The 20,508-nt window shown below is 35.8% G+C and overlaps 3 protein-coding genes and 1 long non-coding RNA gene across 6 annotated transcripts; 1 reads left to right on the forward strand and 3 right to left on the reverse strand.

Annotated features, from left to right (window-relative positions):
* Positions 1 to 83: 83 nt before the first annotated feature.
* LOC107266125 lies at positions 84 to 5,705 on the reverse strand. 3 transcript variants are annotated; one of them, XM_015736296.2, is made up of 4 exons: positions 5,579 to 5,705; positions 5,319 to 5,411; positions 3,308 to 3,478; positions 84 to 2,369 (listed from the first exon to the last, which is right to left on the reverse strand). In XM_015736296.2, exons 1-4 carry the CDS (start codon positions 5,676 to 5,678, stop codon positions 2,128 to 2,130), a joined length of 606 nt encoding a protein of 201 aa, XP_015591782.1. In that variant the 5' UTR covers positions 5,679 to 5,705; the 3' UTR covers positions 84 to 2,127. The 3 variants fall into 3 exon arrangements, with proteins under 3 accessions (XP_015591782.1, XP_015591783.1, XP_024939157.1); XM_015736297.2 differs by having other exon boundaries at positions 5,524 to 5,660; XM_025083389.1 differs by lacking the exon at positions 5,319 to 5,411 and having other exon boundaries at positions 5,579 to 5,683.
* On the forward strand, positions 5,631 to 7,787 carry LOC107266127. The gene is made up of 2 exons (XR_001537348.1): positions 5,631 to 5,853; positions 6,329 to 7,787. It is a non-coding gene; the product is annotated as an uncharacterized LOC107266127 (long non-coding RNA).
* Positions 7,788 to 9,440: 1,653 nt separating this feature from the next.
* On the reverse strand, positions 9,441 to 10,956 carry LOC107266126. The gene is made up of 3 exons (XM_015736298.2): positions 10,709 to 10,956; positions 10,266 to 10,424; positions 9,441 to 10,101 (listed from the first exon to the last, which is right to left on the reverse strand). The coding sequence occupies exons 1-3, from the start codon at positions 10,758 to 10,760 to the stop codon at positions 9,890 to 9,892; spliced, it is 423 nt and encodes a 140-aa protein (XP_015591784.1). The 5' UTR covers positions 10,761 to 10,956; the 3' UTR covers positions 9,441 to 9,889.
* A 386-nt stretch (positions 10,957 to 11,342) lies between these two features.
* LOC107266179 lies at positions 11,343 to 16,116 on the reverse strand. The gene is made up of 3 exons (XM_015736402.2): positions 15,842 to 16,116; positions 12,662 to 12,901; positions 11,343 to 12,590 (listed from the first exon to the last, which is right to left on the reverse strand). Exons 1-3 carry the CDS (start codon positions 15,894 to 15,896, stop codon positions 12,334 to 12,336), a joined length of 552 nt encoding a protein of 183 aa, XP_015591888.1. The 5' UTR covers positions 15,897 to 16,116; the 3' UTR covers positions 11,343 to 12,333.
* Between the last annotated feature and the right edge of the window lie 4,392 nt (positions 16,117 to 20,508).

The raw sequence follows: 20,508 nt of genomic DNA on the forward strand, positions 1-20,508 counted from the left end.
GGGGGGGGGGGGGTCGGTCTTCGATTATTGCTATAAAATTTTTAATGCGTCTGGTATCTTGTTCAACACTTGTGGGCAAAAAATATCTCTTTATATTTTTATTGCGTGTATCGCACGCTAAATATCGTTTTGCACTATTATATACAATAATGCAAATTCTAGACTTTCGATTCACTATTATTTATGTGTTTATACTAATTACGTTATCGTGGCCGCTGATACGATACAGTCGAGCTCGCTTCTGTTAACTACATTTTGGACGGATTCCCTGACAAGCTGTTCAATTATTTATTGACAAGCGGACGCTTCTAGTTTCTCAAGACTCGTTAGTATTTGCTCTATACAAATGTAGGTATACCATATGGCTATACCTTAGTGGACACGTGTAGAAACGTAAGTGAATGCTATCTGCGCCATCTGTATTTTACGCCGTGAGTTATCCTTGTACATTTGTTCTATATGTATGTACATATATACATACACTCAGTGTCATTAATGCCTGGACTTATCGATTGAGTTTGCCCATTTTAATTACACGAGTGGGACAGAGACAAAAATAGATTTAGAGACCCAGGCATTAATGCTGAGTTTACACATGACCACCAATATTTAACTGTTTAATACTCATAAAGGGAAACTTATGGAGAATCTGGCGAAATTTTATCTACAAAAGTTTCAAGTGGCGGGTTAAAGCTTTGCTGTTTAAAAAGTGCTACGATTTTTTAGATGAAAAAGAATATAATAACATAGCTCATAGAAACTTTATGTGAAATGTAATAACGCAGAATCCGCATTCTCTTGGACAAAGGGAATTGCGTTTATTAATTAATCCACGTTATTGCATTAATTATTGTTTATGCTAGAGAGTGATGTAAGTCTGTTTTTTCTTTCCTTTTCTTTTTTTTTTTGGAGTATCTTTCATAATATTCTTTTCAAATTTTACACTCACTCTTCTACTTAACTACACGTACAGGTAATTATTTATATCTACATTATATATTAGCCATTACGTCTAAGCTTAATTTGAAGTGTTAAATTAACTTATAACTGTGAAAATCTAATTAAGCTGAGTGTTACGATTATACATGCTCGAAATTAATGTCATATAAATCCACGCACAGTGAATAATCCATGAAACGTTAGTGTGGCATAAACACACGGTACAATTGGGCTAATTAAAAGCAGCCGATTACATGACAATGATGTGTACCGTTTGGTATTAGTTTTTTTTTCATTTTCAAAAAATCGTATTTTGTAGATAAAAAATAAAAAAATACGTACAAGCACCGTGATCCATGGATCAGATATATTTTTTAAAGTAAGTATTCAGCTAACGCGCCAGTCGTTCTCATGGAAATCAAATTAATAACGCGTTAAATTTCTTCAATGACTTCAAAAAGTAAATAGGTGAAATTACGTTTGAACCAACAAAACTCGGCTAGTTTTCTACCACAATCTAACATTAGCAATGCCCTATTACGGAGTCGCATACGTTTTTCATATTCGAAAACTCAATATTTTAAAGTTATTTTCAAAGATACATCGTTTTTGGAAATATTTTTTAGACGAAATAGTAATCTAGATTTGAATTACTTTCGACGTTTAAGCTGCTTGAGCAAAATAAGTTGTGCTGCTCCAAAGGCAACTTTTGAGCGCGCTCGGGTAGGTATAAAAATGGGGACGCGTTTCTCAAAACGGTTAAGGTTAACCATTTGTTTAATAACAATGAAAAATGCAGTTTTTCATTCTACTTTCTTGCATTACCCAAATTTTATGAATTTTCAAAACCGTAATCTGGCTTCAGAACTATTGCTACGAATAATAAAAATTCCTACATTTTTATTTCACACGAATCAGATCAATTGAATCTTGCCCACCGTTTTCATTTCGCGAAAAAACGCGGTTTAAACCCATATATAATATCTCAGCTTAATAATTTCGATAAAAAAAAAAATGATTTAATGTTGAATCACGTACCTTTGAAAAAAAAGTATTATCCATTTGGACAAACATTTCATATTAAAAAGAAAACTCCTACATATTGACCATTTTCCAGGTGGAAAAATGTATATGACTCATTCAAGGTCACCACTTATATATAGTACCAATTGCGCAAGGTACAGTCACTTAAATTGCGATAGACATTGTAGAAAATCCACCGACCGCGGCAGCGGCCATTGCAGCAACACTGATAAGCCAGGAGCCGGAAACGTAAGTAGCTGTGTTACAGTAATCAGTGTTACAAATATGGCAGGACTCGATAGTAATGTAACTGGCAGTAGTCAAGTGTGTACAGGGTCCATCGACGATATCCCTTTCGTCAGGATTCGGTACGCTGCAGGCACGAATAACGCGGCGTTCACCACTGACTAAAAAAGTAAGAAAGAGGGCGTCTAAAAATTAAGACATCTTATTAGACAGTATACAAAAATTAATGGTACCCAGCACGTGTACTGCTACGTTGTATCATCGAGTCACAACATGCCGATGACTGTACGAATTTTGTTTTCCTATTTTTTCCGTACTAGAATGAAACTGTCCGATGTTTTTTTATTCTGCTAATCGGACATGAAGTAAAAGGACGTTACGCAAGAATCTAGTGTCCCAAGGTCCCGGAAATAATCATCCTTCGTTTCTATGTAGACTGAACAGTCAGGCACGAAGAGTTTTGATTGTTCCGTGACAGCAGAACGCAGACACGAATGCGATCGTCGATTCGTCATCTACCGTATACGTAGTTTATGGTCATGAACTATAGGTTTGTTCGTCGTTACCTACAGTTTCTGCATTTTTTTAAAAGAATGCAGAATGTCTACGTAACGACGAACAAACCTAATGGTTATACATACGTAGCAGGGTGGATTTTGACAGTGTAAAATTTACGTAACACAAACTCAGTGCGACTATGTAGGTCACTTGGATCGTTACGCAGGTGAACAATGACAAAGGTAAATACATTATATCTGCGGATGAATTTTTTGACCTTGTGAATAATCTAACCTCATCTAATTAACCCAATTATCATTTGATCACGTCCTTTTGTAATGAGTCACGTATATTAGTCATATAAGACTGTAAAGCGAGAATACACTTGGTCGCTTAATGCGTATAAAGTTGTAACTTGCAACTTAAGTTACCACGATGACGCGTACCTCAAATTACACATTAACGTAGCTACCTTACATTAGTTAGAGACCACCTACACTTTTAACGAGACAAACTTAGCTGCTGTTTAAAAACAAGATAAATATAATCCCATGGACATTTGTTTGTCTTTATGCAGAAATAATATTGGAATCAGACTTACCGTATTGCACCGTTTTACGGCATACAGGTTTTTCGTTGAGATAATGATGCGGCGACATTGTTCCTTCGCAAGCTTTCGTATGGAATAATTTGTTGTGCTCGGTAGCATTCAGTGGATCCGCACAATCGGGAGTCGCGTCGGACGAGCAGGACCAGCAGTGTAGTGCGGATGCTGTAAATGATTATTTTATACATACAAATTTTTTATTAAAATTTATCAAAAATTTATCATACAGTACCATCTTTTTTGTAATTACTAGTAATTGGATGGTTACTACTCATCGAGCATTATCATTGGGGTGGGAATGACGATCTTTATCCGCAAGATGGCGTTAGGCTATTACAATTTCTTATGTCACGTTATTCATTGTTTTTTTTTTTCATGATCTAATCTTAAAGCGACACTATTTCATTGTTATCTAATTGTTTACGACTGACAATTTTTTTTTGTTCCATATGCTTCGCTCTGTAAGGATCGGATTTATCGGATCTACATTGGATTTCTTTTTCGTCGGAAACAAATTTTATATTTTTAATAAATTAGTTTGAAAATTATGATCTTTGTTTATAGCTACCGTGTATAATGATCGACTTCATAAGCTTGAAGATATACGTACGCGATATAAAAACAGGTTTTGCATGCATAATTATAAAATTATAGGTCTAATTAATTACGAGTTTAATGCATAAACCAGATAGCAAAATTATATTCTAGGATGTTTTTAAGAATTTTCAAAGAGGTTTTTACGTATATACTGTGCATGTACGAAATTATATTCAAGTATATTCTGGGTATATGCAGAGAATATGTTTACTTCAAACGAATATTCAGTACGTTATGAAATCATTCTCTGACAGATCCACAATGTGGAAAGCTTGTTCAAACTCAGTCTATAAAAATGTTGAAAATTCCCAAACCAGTATTATAATCAGCTTGCCCTTCATTTTCCATAATTCTAATAGTTCTACATTTATTACAATATTTAATTACACTTGTGACATTCGTTTAACATGTAGTTCCAAGCACAGTAGTAAAGGGTATATAGGTAGATACAATAGGGTTACCCTTTAGACATACAAACAAGCTCCTGGTCACGCTATGGGTACTTAGGGAAATTTATTGTCAAGTACTGCGAACATTGTTATCTCTCACTGAATTGCATGCAGGTTAAGAGAGAAACAACGATACCCGTAATACTGGCAGTGAATTTCAAAATGTACCCAAATCCATGAGGACCTCAGGGGCTGAAATTGGATTGGCACTGAACACTTTGAATATGCTGTTCACAATCTGAATCTATCAGAGGATTCTCAGGATGTATTGAGCATTCATTTGAAACGGAAATACGAATATTTTTTATATATTTTCAGAATGTACTGGGCTCTATTGAGAATATTAACACTAGATTTACGGACATTTATTATCAAAGTCAACATACGTAAATTGATAAAAAATAATATTTATGATTCCTGTAACTTTAAATCTTAAATTTCACACCTAGATTACGAACCTTTAAATTCCAACTGACTAGTGCGAATTCGTAATTCGCACCTGTGTGGATTTTAAGAGATAATCATAAAATTTGAAATCCGTCAAATTGGCGGGTTTCGTAAAACTAGCATTAATTATCTATTTGAAATGTTGAAAATGAAATTAGGATATTCCTGATAACGTCATATGCTATGTGGGTAATGAATTTCAAAGATATTAGACGAATTAATAGAACGCAACACGCGCAAGCCCGCATTTGATTAACAAGTAAAATTTAATACAATTTTTTTTTATCGCAATGAAAAACAAAAAAAAGATTGTATTTAATTTTTGATATTCAAAATAAACAAATTTAATTTAATATTACAGTAGTACAGTCGGAGTTTAAAATAAGTTTCTGGTGCTATAAGGTGTTACAAAAAATCAACTTTCATCCCAGGATTCAGGAATATGTCAAAAAACTCTTTTCAAATTCCTGGTAAAAATAGAAATATACTATAAAAAAATTATTATTTCAAACCTGATTGGACCAGAGCAGCCAATAGAAAAGCAGCCAGGACGATTCTATGATCGACAACGATAGATCCCATTTTATAAAAAAAGTGGTACTTTTCTAAAAAAAAAACTCAATCGATTATTATACAATATTTTTCACTGTCACAGAATCTTCTTGTCAGTGTTATCACTTCGATTTTGAATTATTTTATAAATATATCTCGTCGTACAATGATAATCCCACGAATTTCAGATATTCGGCACCAGTTACAGCTTGATCCTTACTTTTGGAACTTATAGATCTCAGTGTGTACCACTCGGAGCTTCCTTTGAGAATGCAGCCTATTATACTGTGATATACAATGACTTGGCTCACCCCACCCATAGGGAACTATGAGTCTGAAGGTCTAATACGTCGCAAGGAAGACTCACGAGGAAGAAGAAGAAAAAAGAAATAGCAACAAGTCAGGGGACACAAGATGGAGTAATTGTAATGAGGACAATCGGTATGACGAAATGACAGTCTGGGTACTTGGTACCATTCTGTCATACAATTTAAGGTAATTACAACAATGGGATCTTTTGAATAAAAAATAAAATCAGCTGATTGAAAAAAATGAAAGCCTATAAAAATTCAATACTAAAATAAAATAAAAGTTTATTAAAATTTCATAAAAAATCAAAATCGTCGCATATTAAATTTATATAAAATTTTTAATAATTTCTAACAGATTCCTCCGTCAATTATTGTTTTCGAAAAATACATTTATACACTATAAACGTAAAGTGATCGTAGTTCAAAGTTAAGAAATTTAATATAGGTCTTGGGTTTGTTTGTTCTTCTAATACAATTTTAAGATTAAAAGACTGTTATATACTTAGTGCATATTCTTCAGTATACTTCCATTTCAAAAATTCTAAATTGACTGTCGGATATTTAAATTTTTCACATGAATAGGGATTGTAAATATTTTTTGAAGAATTGGCAATAGCAAACACCTCATAAATAAGAAATTTCAATTCACTTCTGTTTAGGATTTGCTTAGTCTGGAAATCAGCCTGGGAGGATATGGACCAACAATCATCCTAGACGTTTTCAATGCTGAATCCAACCAGTCGGTCCACAAGTCAAACGTGGTAGTTGTCAACGATCACCCCATCGAGAATTACCCTGTGGTTCCTTAAAACTTACTTATGCGCCTGGAAGAACCACGAACTGAGAATCACGGTTGCCAACGACAAGAGGACAAATTCTTTTATGAAAGTCGATAAGTACCAAGAGTAACAGCCAGAAGCCAGAACCCCTCAGAGTATAACTACGGTTCGATAAGAAGATCCGGCTGCACGACAAGGAAGAGCGAGGAACGAAAGTCTCACGAAGAAATATTGGAGTGAACAAATGTGAAAATATTCAAGATCGACGTAGTTGAGATAACGCGAAATTTATATCCTTTTTATTTTGCGTTTGTCGCAAGCAGAGATTCGTTCGTACGCGTGTATGAGTATGTGGAAATAGTCCCTGATAAATAATTATCAAATCCAAATTCAAGATAGTATGCCTTTTCTTTATATAGTCTGCTGCGAGTTACGCAGTATTTCTTTTGGCGTTATTTATTTCTAAGTTATTATCATTTAACTGTACCATTCTCATATTGCTCATTTTATTTTCTTGCGTAATACTGCCATTCCTACTGTGTGCAATTGTGCATATGTTATTCTGGTAAATCGCCAAATTCGAGGTATCTAATATTTTTACTCGATTATGAAAAAAGGCATATACACCATCATGGATGGCACAGATAGCATCAATTCTAGTACGAGCTGTGCGTTAGGATAGTTGAATGTTAACCTTAGCTGGTCCACTTGTCTGGTCGTGTAACGAATGTCCACATTGGGGTATTTGAGTACCCCACGCTACTTAGTTCCTACTTATGATTAAATCCATTTTTTATTAGTATACGAATCGTGGGATCAGAGTCTGATAAAGATGTTTATCGCAAAATGAATTTCAAATTTGTTATTTCCAAGCAGTACATCAGAGAAACATATAAGTGAGGCAAGTAGTCAAATTGAATTTTTCCAAAATTTCCAAAAGAATGTAAAATAATGAAAGAATATGAGCAAAGGAGGGGGGGGGGGGCGAAAAAAAGCACATAGTCGATCCTGACGACAGGGTCCAAAACGGAGTCTGGCAATGAGTGCGAGCGACAGAGTAAAGGATGGATGAAGTCGATAGAATACATAAGAAAACACGAGTGTCTTTAGGTACGCGATAAACGTGAGATCAAAGCGCAAAAGAATTCCTGAAAAAGTAAAAACAGAGAAAAACGTGAATCTTATCACATGTGTTTATTTAAAAGAAATTTCAAATTCTGAAACATTTTTCCCGTGAAAAGCGCATTCGATAACGAAAACACTATGTAGTTTAACGCGTATATCGGTACCTTTGCGATATTCGATGAATATTTTAATAATAATGATAAGTATAGGAAAATGAAAAAGACTATTTAAATATTCCATAAGTTAATTATTTCATATTTTATATATGTACGTAAAGGGTTGTTCGATTGACATGATAATACGGTGTTATCGCGAAATATGTACCAAATAATTCATGGTCTGATCCGCATTACGAGTCACGGTTTAAGTAGGGATAATTAAGCACGTAATTTTAATTCACTTTATTTAATTCCTCTACCATCTCTCGTATGCTGAAGATATATTATTCCTATCACTCTGAATACAATAACGCAGGACGGTAGTATAATGATCTAACTGATGATCGAAACGATGATCACATCCATGGATCATTAAGGCGGTAGTCAATGCGATCATCGCGCGTGATAAATATTACGTATAAAATAATTGAAACTTTACGCTCTCAGATTCCTACGCAATTGAATTTCTGTAGATGTATAAGAACGTATGCATAAAACTATATACATGTACATATATATATACATGTACATACATATATATATATATGCTAGTATTATTTTTTATGAGCGCTTAGCTGTTGCACAATTACCATGATTTCCCAACTAGCCGTTTTTACATCCGTACAACGTTACACTAATGTTACATACATCCACAAGAATATCTATAGAAAATTCCAATTTGAATCTTGACGTTGCGTGTCTATATAGTATTCAAATTTCCCGCCAAATGTAATACATACCATACTAACAGTAGATATTACGGTAACCTTTCTAGGATACCTACGCAATATGTATTCGTCAATAGAAACGTCCACAGTAATCTGTGAAATATTATTTCTATGCCTATTCGATGTTTCAATTATGAAATTTTACATTTCGTCAGGTGTACGTATTCATTTAAATTAGGGAAACTGGAGATAGCGATACATACAGATAAGAGAAGAATAAATAAAGCACAATTTTTTTGAGAAAAATAAATAAGTCTTGCATCACAAATGATCTTTACTAAGGCATCTTGAGTACCAGCGAATTGTTTATGCATCTTGATCTTATGACGACCGATCGTTGGGCTCTGCTGCCCTTACCAAGGTCCTAAAAATATAAAAAATAAATTTTCAACAATTCGAATTGTAGGTTAAGTTAGACGTTCGAGTACTGGATTGGAAACTAAGCGGACAATTTTAAATATCTGTAGCACATACAGCATAAAAAAACTGTATTCTTTTGCATATCCAAAGTTTTTAGAAATATTTTGAAGATATTGAAACAAATATGCATATCCAGGGGATATCTGATGCTGTGCGGGGACCTGCTATCAAATTTATTGTTTATAGCATTTTATATAATGTACCAATCGTTTAATTAAATAGATGAAGTCGAATAATTTATACGTAAATTTTGTATATCTATATATATCAGTGAAACATAGATATACAATCAATGTATTTTAACTCTCATTCGACACCGATGAAACCATAGTCACATATACGATCGCACCAGTCGCTGTACTTCACTATTTTATGAAGTTCAGGCTTCATATTATATAACTTTCGGAATACTATATATAAGAAATCACAGAAAAATGACAAATAAAAATTTCCTCGATGAAATATTGTAACGATATCTCCATTTAGATATTGATTAAGCAACATTCGTCAGATATCACGTAACATTATGCATTAAATATTGTAAATTATATATCCGTGCAATATCTTAGCAATGTTCTTTATTCGACATAACCTTGTTTCAACGTTTACATCTATTTTTACATATTTCATAGATCTCGTTGCTGCTTGGGTTTCACTGTTCTATATCGTAATATAATATTGCTCTTTACATATGTACTGTATATACGACACGTGAATGCATAGAATTATAAAAAGTTCGTATTCTGTTCTCTAAATAAAATAATTCGAAGTAAGGTCTCCGCCTAGTTAGTCTAGAATTACTGACGGGGTCACCACCGCATTTAACCCCGCGAGGGATTACCAAATTGACTCAGGCATTTAACCCGCTCCCTTTCACTATAGCTGTACTACGTTACCACTGTTAACAGGCTTAACCAACGTCTCTCCCTCATTCATAAGACAGCATTTAATTGTTTCCAGTTCCAAAGTCAACAGCCTTTTCCGGTAGAGTTTCATAGAGCGAGCTCGAGTCATTGATTATACTGAAAGATCCTGAGTGCAATAAGAATCCACGTGACAAATGAACACAATGATTTTTCGAATTTTCCGGACGATCCGTTACAGCCGTATTCCTTGCAAAAGTGACACTCTACCGATGCTTCTGGAAAGGTCTCGTTGGAACAATAGTCACGGATATTTCTGCTCGGTACACAACCTCTTACCGTGGTACGTGTATTTTTATCTGAAAATAGATATTCAACTAGAATTATTAAAATCTTATTTACGAAATTAAGACTGTTCCCTGTAATCATAAACGTTACGTGCTTGAGCTACGTAGTCGCTAGTATGACTCACGTAGTTATGAGAGTACGTAAGTCAATATAAATCCTATGAAATACTACGCACAGTATACGATGCCCTTGATACAGTGATATTCCTCGTTCCGTGGACATGCCTTTAAGTTTGCGACTCCTCCAGCAATGTACGGATCATTGCACTCGCCCTTCCTGCCGTCATTTAGGTCCACGTTGCAATGGTGACACCACAATTCTTCCTTGCAGTATACTGTTAAGGAACATCGCCAAAAATATCATTTAACCTAACAAGACATTTCCTTCGTCGAAACACTAGGCGCTTGCCAAAACGGATAAACGGTGTCTGCTGCGTAAGTGTGATATCAAGATTATGGAAATTCATGGATGACGTTCTACTGCCGAGCAACACGAGGTCGAGTAAGGTATATGGCATACGGCCAATCCACAATATATCAACTGTATATATACATATATAAGTATTCACAATAAATTTTTCTTTTCCTCAAACTATCACGATACAATGACCATACGTACCATAACCAACAAGGAATCCAATTGATATTAGTAATGCTCGATTTTTGTACATCCTCAGTGGTCCACGACGTGTTTCACTTCTCTGGCTAAGATAATGTATCACTAATTTTAAAGAATTCAAATGGCACAGATATGGTATAAGTGGGAGATCATATAGATGTATATATATATATATATACACGACCTCGTGCAGAGATAATATTCGTGCATACGCGAAAGCCCAGTGCAAACACAATTTCTGGAGTCAGTACGTGTACTTACTGTATGTGTTTCTGTACTTGTACCAGTGTGTTACAGAGTACTGCCCCTGGACGTATGGCAATACGACTAGCACTGGTGTAAGTGAGGTTAACCTAAATTGACAGACGATTGGTGTAAAGGAGTCGGGTGATCGGGTAGGAGGGGAGCAGTTTAAATATCTTTATTGGCAGATTTCAAGCCACCTGGATATAAATAACATCTATATAATTTAAAAGAACATCTCAGAATGCTGGATGTGTCTACGTAAGAGCAGCAGGTGATTTGGGCTATACTCGACGGCAGCGACCTTGACTAAAGAATTTGATGCGGCGAGTCGAGAGTCTTTTTTTTCTTTTTAAATCTCGCGTATATCTGAGTCGTGATAAATAAAGCGTTTTTGGTCAGTGCACACATTTATTGCTCGACTCCGTTACTTACAATAATTTTCATTCTCGCAATAACATTAGGTCTGACCGTATTTGAAGCACAGTAGTAAGACCCATCGATAAATATAGATCAGATTTTTAATTAAGAGATGTCAATTATTATGGAGTCTAGTACGAATTTATCGATGAAGCTTGAACACTCAGGCAATTTTGTTTTCCTCGCTCATTGTTACAATTAACAATTATTTATCGCCATACAGCTGATTCTTTATATATATTATTTATATATACGTAGTATACACGTGTCGATAATATTAGTTACACATAATAAGATACATCGTTAATACAAAGCCCAATGGAGAGTTGTGGGCGGTAGGATAGGATAGTTGACTCTTAATTAATATAAAAAGCCCCAATCAGGATGAACTGTGAATAAAAAAGCGAAAATTTATGCAGTTACGCGTGTCGGTCGGACACGTTTTCAAAATTGTGCAAAAACTGTGCAGTCTTGCAGGGCTGCTGTTATATATAGTATATTTTATAGTTTTTTTTTATTCTCTTGCCACTTTTCCATTTTTTCAACTTCCCTCCCCCCATACACACACACTTTATCGATTTCTCCCCCCCCCTCCCTCACCCTTTCCATGAAGAACGTACGAATATCATTCGGTACAGAAATACGCTCGATTATTTCAACGAGAGACTACAATAAGCCAGAAATATTTTTCTCTTGATTTTTTTTCTTTTTTCGTTTATCTTTAGCCAACACTGACAAAGAAATCACGTCCCTCTTACAGATGCACGATAATGTTCAATACTACACGGCTTGATTGTGAAACGCGTTGTTTTGCATGGTTTGCTAAAATTTCAGTTTACATGGTCTCCTTTTCTTTCTTTCACTATCCCTCTCATTGCGTGCATAGTTTTGGTACGTTACGGGCTTTAAAATAAAAATACATTCGCGCTGCGCGCACTGGCCAATTGAACCGCGTACTCCGGTTACGCCATATAATTCCCATTGCCCAGTGCAAGGGCTGTGACCACTGGGAAGATCATGTAGAAAGCTTTGGGTACCATGCCCATTTTACCATTACAGGCATCCTTTTCGCAAACGTTACAGAAGTCCAAAGTTGGAAACAGTTTCGTGTTCGACGTCTGACCCTTTTCGGTAAGCTTTTTTTGGATGGTGCTGCAAGGATCGACCGACTCCGTTTTTGCGATTTGACAGTTCCTGATGGTCACTTTTCTATCACCCACTGTAAACATAAAATTGGTGTCACTGACGTTCTACGAGTTATGTACAAAAAATATTATCAGTCAATTTTACCCATGACGTTCATCTTGCCACATGCTGCTTTATCAGGCGATGCGATGTCACCTTGCTGCGGAGTGTCGGTTTCCAAGATGTCAGTAATTTGTTTCAATAACGGATTACTCGAGATCTCGGCATTGGACCGAATTATATTTTCATTTGTACACTCGACTGCTTTGAATTTGCTGTTCATTATGTCATCGCCGCAGGATGAATTCGTTGCCGTGTTGCACATGTAACACTTTACGGCGCCATCTATAAAGAGATAGAAAACTTTAGTAGGCATATTCAGACGGTATCAATGTCGAAAGGACGTTTCGAAGAAGCCCGACTAAAGACGCGAGAAACAACGGAGTGAAGTTGTTCGACGTCAAGCTTGATCGATCTGTCATGGAAAAGTTTGACCGTTGGCGGTGTTTTCTGTTTTGCTATACTTCCCGTGAGTGCGAGAGAGACGGATTTATAGGTGTTCGCGCGCGTAAGACAAAGACAGATATAACCTTTACGGAAAAATCACCCTTATGACCCCGACAATGCTATTTTTCGAAATTGCACCTTCATATCGGGCGCATCTTAAAATACATTATTTTCATTAAGCACGGGAGGGTTGTATCATTGAATCCTTATCACATAAAATTCACTTATTAGTGATTGGCTCCGCCATATTATGGACTCTTTCCGGTATAGAATGGTGTGTGTGAATACGTTTATGGGAGAGATTCCCATTCTGTAGTGTGGGTAGTGTTAAGCCCTGTACGGCGGGTTGCCTATACTTGGCGCGAGACTCGACCGAGTCTCTTGATGGTAAAGATTGATAGTTTGAAAATCCGCGCGCAATGTCATGGTGGCGCCAAACAAGCCTTTAATATGGCGTCCCTTCCGGTGTCCCTTCCTTAAGGGCTCATTCAGACCGAAAGCAGCGGGAAGCGAGAAGCGAGCAGCAAGCAGCTTGAAACTTTAGAGTAGAGTGGTACCTCTTTTCAACGTACATACGCATAGGCATATTGCGATTGGTCGTGATGTTAAATTGTAACAAAGGAGACTACACGCATGTAACATACAACGAGGCTATACCACGGGCTATACACATTTTGTCTGATGTCGAATTCAAAATTTATTTCAAACATGAACCATGACATGAAGTAGAGTTGCCATCACCATTTTACTTTCTCGCTGCTACGTAAAGTTGAACGTTGGAATCTGCTTAGTAATGAAGTCATGTTTTAAGAAAAATTATGTATTACTATTATCAATGTAGTATACTTGACTCTATATACGTAATTAAGGTAAATAACATATTTCTTAATGCTTTCATACGACCAGCTAACATAAAAAGGCAGAAAATGTATTTTCACAGCTAAGATTCCGCTGCTCGCTTCCCGCTTCCCGCTGCTTTCGGTCTGAATGAGCCCTAATATGGCGTTCCTTCGGGTGTTAGCCGGATTCTCACTAGAGGGACTCTAGCGCCGACGATCTCCAAGAGACGAAGAAACTATAGCGGTTCCTTTTGTTTTTAATATTCCCATTCTACGTAAAGCATTAATAAAGTAGATATCTATTCGTTCGCAAATATTCACTAACCCTTTCTGTAAATAAATAATACAACTTTTAAAGGTTCCTCGCGTAATCCCTTATACATTACATTATATGTATACAGTTGAATCATCGTTTTCAGGCCCTTCCCATATTTTATGTCTATATATACTCGCATATAGATTTTCTCTAGTTTACCTCCTGGACTGAGCTAATGCGGTGTATTCTATCACATCTTACATGTACTAGCGCAATTAGGACTCGGTATAAGTGTGCATCTGTAAAGTCGCCCTAAAGGTCTCAGGTATATGGGCTCGTGATAGTAAATAAAGCACTCCTTATATACTTTGATCCTATCGCTATATACAGGGTTAATATAGTATATATATATATATATATATATAACATAGGCCATTTGGAATCACTCTTGTATTTTACAGTTCTGAACAATGTATATCCATATGTACACCTATAGTGTGTATATATATATATATATATATATATATAACATAGGCCATTTGGAATCACTCTTGTATTTTACAGTTCTGAACAATGTATATCCATATGTACACCTATAGTGTGTATATATATATATATATATATATATATAACATAGGCCATTTGGAATCACTCTTGTATTTTACAGTTCTGAACAATGTATATCCATATGTACACCTATAGTGTGTATATATATATATATATACATATATACATATACGTATTTCTATGGGCACACATAGGCTCAATTATGCGAGTCGCGACAACGCGGCGCCAAAGTCGCGACGCCACCCTCGACAAACCGACGCCCCTAGAATAAGTCTTCATCCCCCTTGTGCCTGTCCCTTGTTTTGCGGAAACACTACCCCATGATCTCATACCCTTTATTGGTCGTGGGGAAAAAAAAGGCAAAGACGTTAAATAGAACATTAATTGCGTATATGACGAGTGGGATAGGGCTTTAAATGACGTATAAGTACTAATAATGATTTTTTACGAGTACCAATTGGACTCTGAAGAAATTGATGACGTTTTCTTTTCATCTTCTTCGTTGTGTTAATTTCTAGCATCTCTGATCTAATTTAATACAACGCCTCCATTTGACACGAACGGTTAATAAACTGACATCACTTCGGATAGGGGGATCGTTCGATCAATAGAGTATTTATATCTATATTGGATCATTAAAAAATTAACGAATACTTTCGTAATTTTTTTTTAATATCAATTGTTATCTACGTCATAAAAATATTAACAAATAATTAGGTAAAATACTTAAAAAAAATATATTAAAGAAAAGTAGGTAAAATATTTTCAAAAAAAAAAATATCAAACCCGATATACAGTCGACTCGCGAATTCCACGTAATTTTTTGTAGAAAGTTTGGAAAAAATCAGTGCTATCAGTAAACGACACGCGTTCCGATAAAATTACGAGATTACACGTTAAAATAAAAAAAAAATATATTCAGTGCAAAATTCATACACGTGTAGATTCTATAATCAAAATTCTACTTGATCTGTAGATCCACGTGTGTCTTGCCAGTGACGTCACTGTCTTCAATCTGTCAGAAGAAACACATGGAACACGTGGACCGACTGCTCGTATATAATTACGCACAGGTGTGGTCTTTGGTAAATAATATTACAAAAGAAAAAAATTTACCTGAACCAACGGCCAGTGCGAATACGACAGCCAGTACAGCAACTTTTCGATCCATTGCGTCTAGTAATTTCGTGAATTTTCTCAGCAAGAAATCCAGCCGACGTAAACTCAGCGCTTTGGTATTCTAATGCACTGACTAAAATTCAAAAATCTTTAGACTTTCAGTAATTACGCACTGAGAGCGTTGCGTGCTGTTCGAGCTAACAAGACGACCGCGGCTGTGAGAATGCGAGCGTCGGGACGCGTCTGAAAGTGCGACGCATTTAGGCGTCTTTCGCGTCTCGGCGCAGCACCGCGCGCGGATTTCTCCTGCTCTTGATCCTTGTGGATCGCTGTGATTGCTGGGCGTGGATCCGTCCAGTGACGACATAGTCCTACCTATATGCTATAATAGAATAACAGGGTGTACTATATATAGTATATCGTGTAAACTGTTAGACTATATTCTATCTATAGTCGATGGGTACATTCCAAAATATACTCTGTACGTTGTGTAGTATACATCCTGTCTCTGCTTAACGATACGTGTCCGACAAGGACAGACAGATAGGCTACGGTACAAGAGCAAGATTTTGGAACATACCCACTATGACAGATGCTCGTCCTGCGTAGCCGTACACGTGGCATAATGTTAGGACCAAGAGGGTTGTTCGTGCGAGTATATACTATATAGTATATAGTATACTGTATATATGTGTATATATGACGTACGAAGTTAGAAGGGTGTGGTACTATATATACCTATATAACCGAACAGTATGAAAACTATGCTTGGACTTCGCTGGGGAAACTTTGTGGAGTCTATGAACAACGTAGAAATTATTTTTTCTTTATCCTGGATACGCTTTGATCCGATCGAATTATCGATTGGAATTGTTATGTTGTTATTATTATTGTTTTATTTGTATCTCTGGTTCCACTTTGGTTCAGTGTAGATTATTTTAATTATTGATTTATATTTTGGTATATGGAGTGTATGGAGTCTGAACGAATTTTTTTTTAATTTTGGGGAAAATTCAATTATCGCACGTTCTAGGCGACAGTCACTATTGTCTCGTTTTACGGAAAAAACGAGGAAAATAGTGGAGCTGGGGAATTCACTGATTTTGGCACGGATTCCGATTCGTATTATACGGTAATTTTGAATACTTACTGAATATCGGGATACCGATTTTGTAATATGCCAAAATTTGTCAATGCTTTAATTCCAGTATAATATTTGCTGCTTTTTTTTATTTTTGCTTTTTTTTTGTTCTAGCACTTTGTATTTTTAGAATAGTGTATCGTCTCTTTCGAATCGAGCTACTATTATGGGAATTTTCTGATTGGTTGGGCTCAAATCATATATTTCTTTTTTATACGTTTTTTCAAAATTTTCCGGTTTCAGATATATTTTTGTACAATTTTAAATTAGAATTCGACTTAACATTCGGAACGAGTAGTGTGTAGGCTAGAGACAGTGACCTCGGCACGTGGACCCTCACTATTGTTCAAGGTCTGTTTCAAATACTACCTGGTCTTTTTATCTTGTATTTTGATATAGTCTAGTCGGTTCAAGAGTTCGATGTACTTCTTTTTTTCACAATTCTTAAGCAATGCAATCCTTGGCAAATCGCACGAAGTGTTCCATAGAATTCTGGAACTGTCTACTACAATAGAAAAATACAATATATCACAGTATAAAATTATACAGGTGTATGCACACGTCACAAAAATTGTATACGGAACCACGTGTGACTTACTGGAGACTTCATTATATTATATCTGTCAAAATGACACATAGATCTCGTGGATCGACTATACATTTTATTTCTCTATTTTAGCATATATACTTTCATCATTCTATAAAAACCCACGTGTCCTTTGTCCAGATTTGCATTGTTTGTGAATTCTGAAAAAAAAGTGCATTGAACCCGTGAATGAATTGTTTATTATACTCTAGTTTTCTATTCTACTTTTGAAAGTTGTATACGTGTATGCATTTATGTGTATACTTCCTACTATGAACTTTGAAAGATCGTTGAAACAGTGACAAAGCCTTGAGTTTCAATTTTTTGCTCATCGACGAGGTAGTCGAAAGTTTTCAAGATATTTACGACGTGTAGAGACACAAAATTAAACAAAACTAATAATTTTCCTTCAGGATATGAAAATTAAAAAAAAATGTAATGGAAAAAATTTACTGCAGAATACAAGAAAAAGTTTTTGTAAGATATAAAGTAATGCTGTAGACTAAAGTACACTGCGACCGACCCAAAATGCGTAATAGTTTAAAATCAATTAGCGAGAAGCGTCGAATCGTTTTTTCATCAAAAATGAATTTTTTTTCAAAAATCACCATTTTGTTATTATTGTTTATTTTCAACGTTGGTAATTTTCTTTACGCGCGTTATTATGCAGATTTACAAAATGTATGATATTTTTTATTTAAAGCCATCCTACGAAGACTTGGGACTTCCGCCTAGCAACCTTTTTTGCTGGTGATCTGCCAGCGCTATTTATTATTTGTCTTTTTTAAGAAAAAAAGGTTTCGTATTCCTTAAACTGTGTTTAATGTATGTATGTGTCTTTAAGATCATGTTATGTTTAAAAAAAAAAGATCTAAAAATTGCCTACTTCACGCCTAATAACCCAAAAAACCCTCTTAACCACTTGCGCTGGAAAGACGTGTCACGTACGTCGAGATGTCTTTGTTTTTGTAGCGTTCTGTTACGCGCATCTACCTATAGACTAGTCAACTGAGATACTGAAGCAATGTATTAAATTAAACATTATTAAATATTCTGTAAAATTTACTAGCGAATTTTAAAAAACTTCTAAGTGATTTACAACAATTTCTTAAAATTTTATCAATTCAACAAACTCTATTCAGACGTTCGTTTGATTCAAGTTAACGCCTCTAGTAGGAAGTATATATTCTCTTATTTACCATACTAAGATGTCTTTCTCAAGTTATAAGTCGTACCTAGCAATAAAAAAATGTCTACGCAACACAATGTGAAAAGAAGAACACGAGTTGCATGAAACAGGACACTTCGCAAAATAGTCAAATTATCTTTTAAATTTGAAACACAGCCTGCGTACATTCTGATTCATGTGTTGCAACGTTGCCAACTTTCGCAGACTTACGAGCACTCGAGATACGCAACTTCTCGTCACTTCAATAAAAAAAATACATTAGTCAATCAAAAAAATATTTCTATAATTTTTCATAAACTTATAATTCATATTATCATTATCTCCCTTTTCGTGTAAACCTATAAACATACTCCAGACAAAAAAGTATATTATTTCCTGTCTTGTAAATTATTAACGATCGAAGGAGCCCGTGCTAAGAATTATATTTTCCAAGATTTCGTAAAAATTAATTTATTCAATAAAAAATTTTGAAATTTCATATAAATATTCTTGAAACGTCGAATAAAAAGTATGAAATTCAAAACGCGATGAAGAAATTATAAAAAGGTGCTTAGAAGATTCTTAACTAGAAGAGGAAATTGAATGTAAATTACTGGAACTTTTTTGAAAATCGATACCAGCGAGTATGGTTGGTCGGTGGCTTTGTGTATGATGCCTCGTGGTAGAGATAACTGTGCTACGAAGGACAGTGGGTGGAGGTGAGAGACGCCTGGCGCCGCGGCGCCCACAAGAGCGTCGACGCCACCCTCAACGTCGCCACTGCTCACCCCTAGTCTAGCCCCACAGTTTCGGGATCGGCAATTACACTAGGGGAATTCTGGGGATAACTTTTACCAAGCTCTTCGTGGCGTCGACGTACGTCGCGTCTTCCAGCGTCCCCTGGCGTCACGTACCACTGCGTAAGTATCGCCGACTAGAATCAAAACAAGACATTTTCATGGTAAACCCAAGTGGACGAGCTAAGCCCATATCGTGTACTGTGAAATGAAATTGACACAGAAAATAATATAAATTCGTACAAAGATCTACAGGAAGATCAATTTCGTGAGTGGATGACAAACGAAGATTTTGAAAAATTAATTTTTCCATATTGAAAGATCAACTGTAACCTTAATGGAAAAAAAAAAAACCTTACCTGTTGTTCACGTTAAAAAGTTTTCGCAAGCTTCAGCGAACGTCCTCGAGCGAATTTTATTTCCTTTACCAGGACTGGGCGAATTCTCAATGACTTCGTGTTATTCTTCTTATCTATGAGAACTGGGTACTTATCTCTTCCACCTATTGGATGCATTCATCACTTTGACTATAGATGTGTATATATTTCCGTGCGAAGACTTCGAAGTTTCTTCTCACTTCGTCGAGTCTAGATATCTCAGGATTCTACGTCGCAGATTCTACCGTAGGCACAATTCTCCCCGTCCAAGCTAACCGACTACGCAGAAGATGGCTGACTAGGCTATAAATCTTGACTGCGAAAAATATCAGCTGGATATTATGATATCCATTATTTTCCAAACCCCCTTATTCCCAACCCTTTTAGAGAGATTCTGATTCCGAGTTTGGCATTCGTTCAACGGCTCCTAAGCACGGCTACGTTCACGCCGTTACTCGATGAGCCTGTCAGCTTCAAGGTATCGAACGACTGAAATACTTTTCGAACAAGGAATACTTTTGTTCAACTTAAACGTAATAACTCTAGCTAAACTGATTACCGTAGTCCTTGGTAAACTCGCAGCTTTTTTTCATAC

Source organism: Cephus cinctus, unplaced genomic scaffold (assembly GCF_000341935.2).
Source record: "Cephus cinctus unplaced genomic scaffold, Ccin1 Ccin1_scaffold0299, whole genome shotgun sequence".
Classification (NCBI taxonomy): domain Eukaryota; kingdom Metazoa; phylum Arthropoda; class Insecta; order Hymenoptera; family Cephidae; genus Cephus; species Cephus cinctus.

Excerpts from the sequence above, each read along its gene's own strand:
- LOC107266125 (XM_015736296.2), bottom strand. The coding sequence starts at position 5,678 with ATGGGTGGGGTGAGCCAAGTCATTGTATATCACAGTATAATAGGCTGC. Across the intron at positions 5,412-5,578 it reads GAGATCTATAAGTTCCAAAA|AAAAGTACCACTTTTTTTAT; the intron begins GTAAGGATCAAG and ends TTTTTTTTTTAG. Across the intron at positions 2,370-3,307 it reads CCGTAAAACGGTGCAATACG|TCAGTGGTGAACGCCGCGTT; the intron begins GTAAGTCTGATT and ends TTACTTTTTTAG.
- LOC107266126 (XM_015736298.2), bottom strand. The coding sequence starts at position 10,760 with ATGTACAAAAATCGAGCATTACTAATATCAATTGGATTCCTTGTTGGT. Across the intron at positions 10,425-10,708 it reads TGGATTCCTTGTTGGTTATG|TATACTGCAAGGAAGAATTG; the intron begins GTACGTATGGTC and ends GTTCCTTAACAG. Across the intron at positions 10,102-10,265 it reads TATCAAGGGCATCGTATACT|ATAAAAATACACGTACCACG; the intron begins GTGCGTAGTATT and ends ATCTATTTTCAG.
- LOC107266179 (XM_015736402.2), bottom strand. The coding sequence starts at position 15,896 with ATGGATCGAAAAGTTGCTGTACTGGCTGTCGTATTCGCACTGGCCGTT. Across the intron at positions 12,902-15,841 it reads CGCACTGGCCGTTGGTTCAG|ATGGCGCCGTAAAGTGTTAC; the intron begins GTAAATTTTTTT and ends ATCTCTTTATAG. Across the intron at positions 12,591-12,661 it reads TGGCAAGATGAACGTCATGG|TGGGTGATAGAAAAGTGACC; the intron begins GTAAAATTGACT and ends TTATGTTTACAG.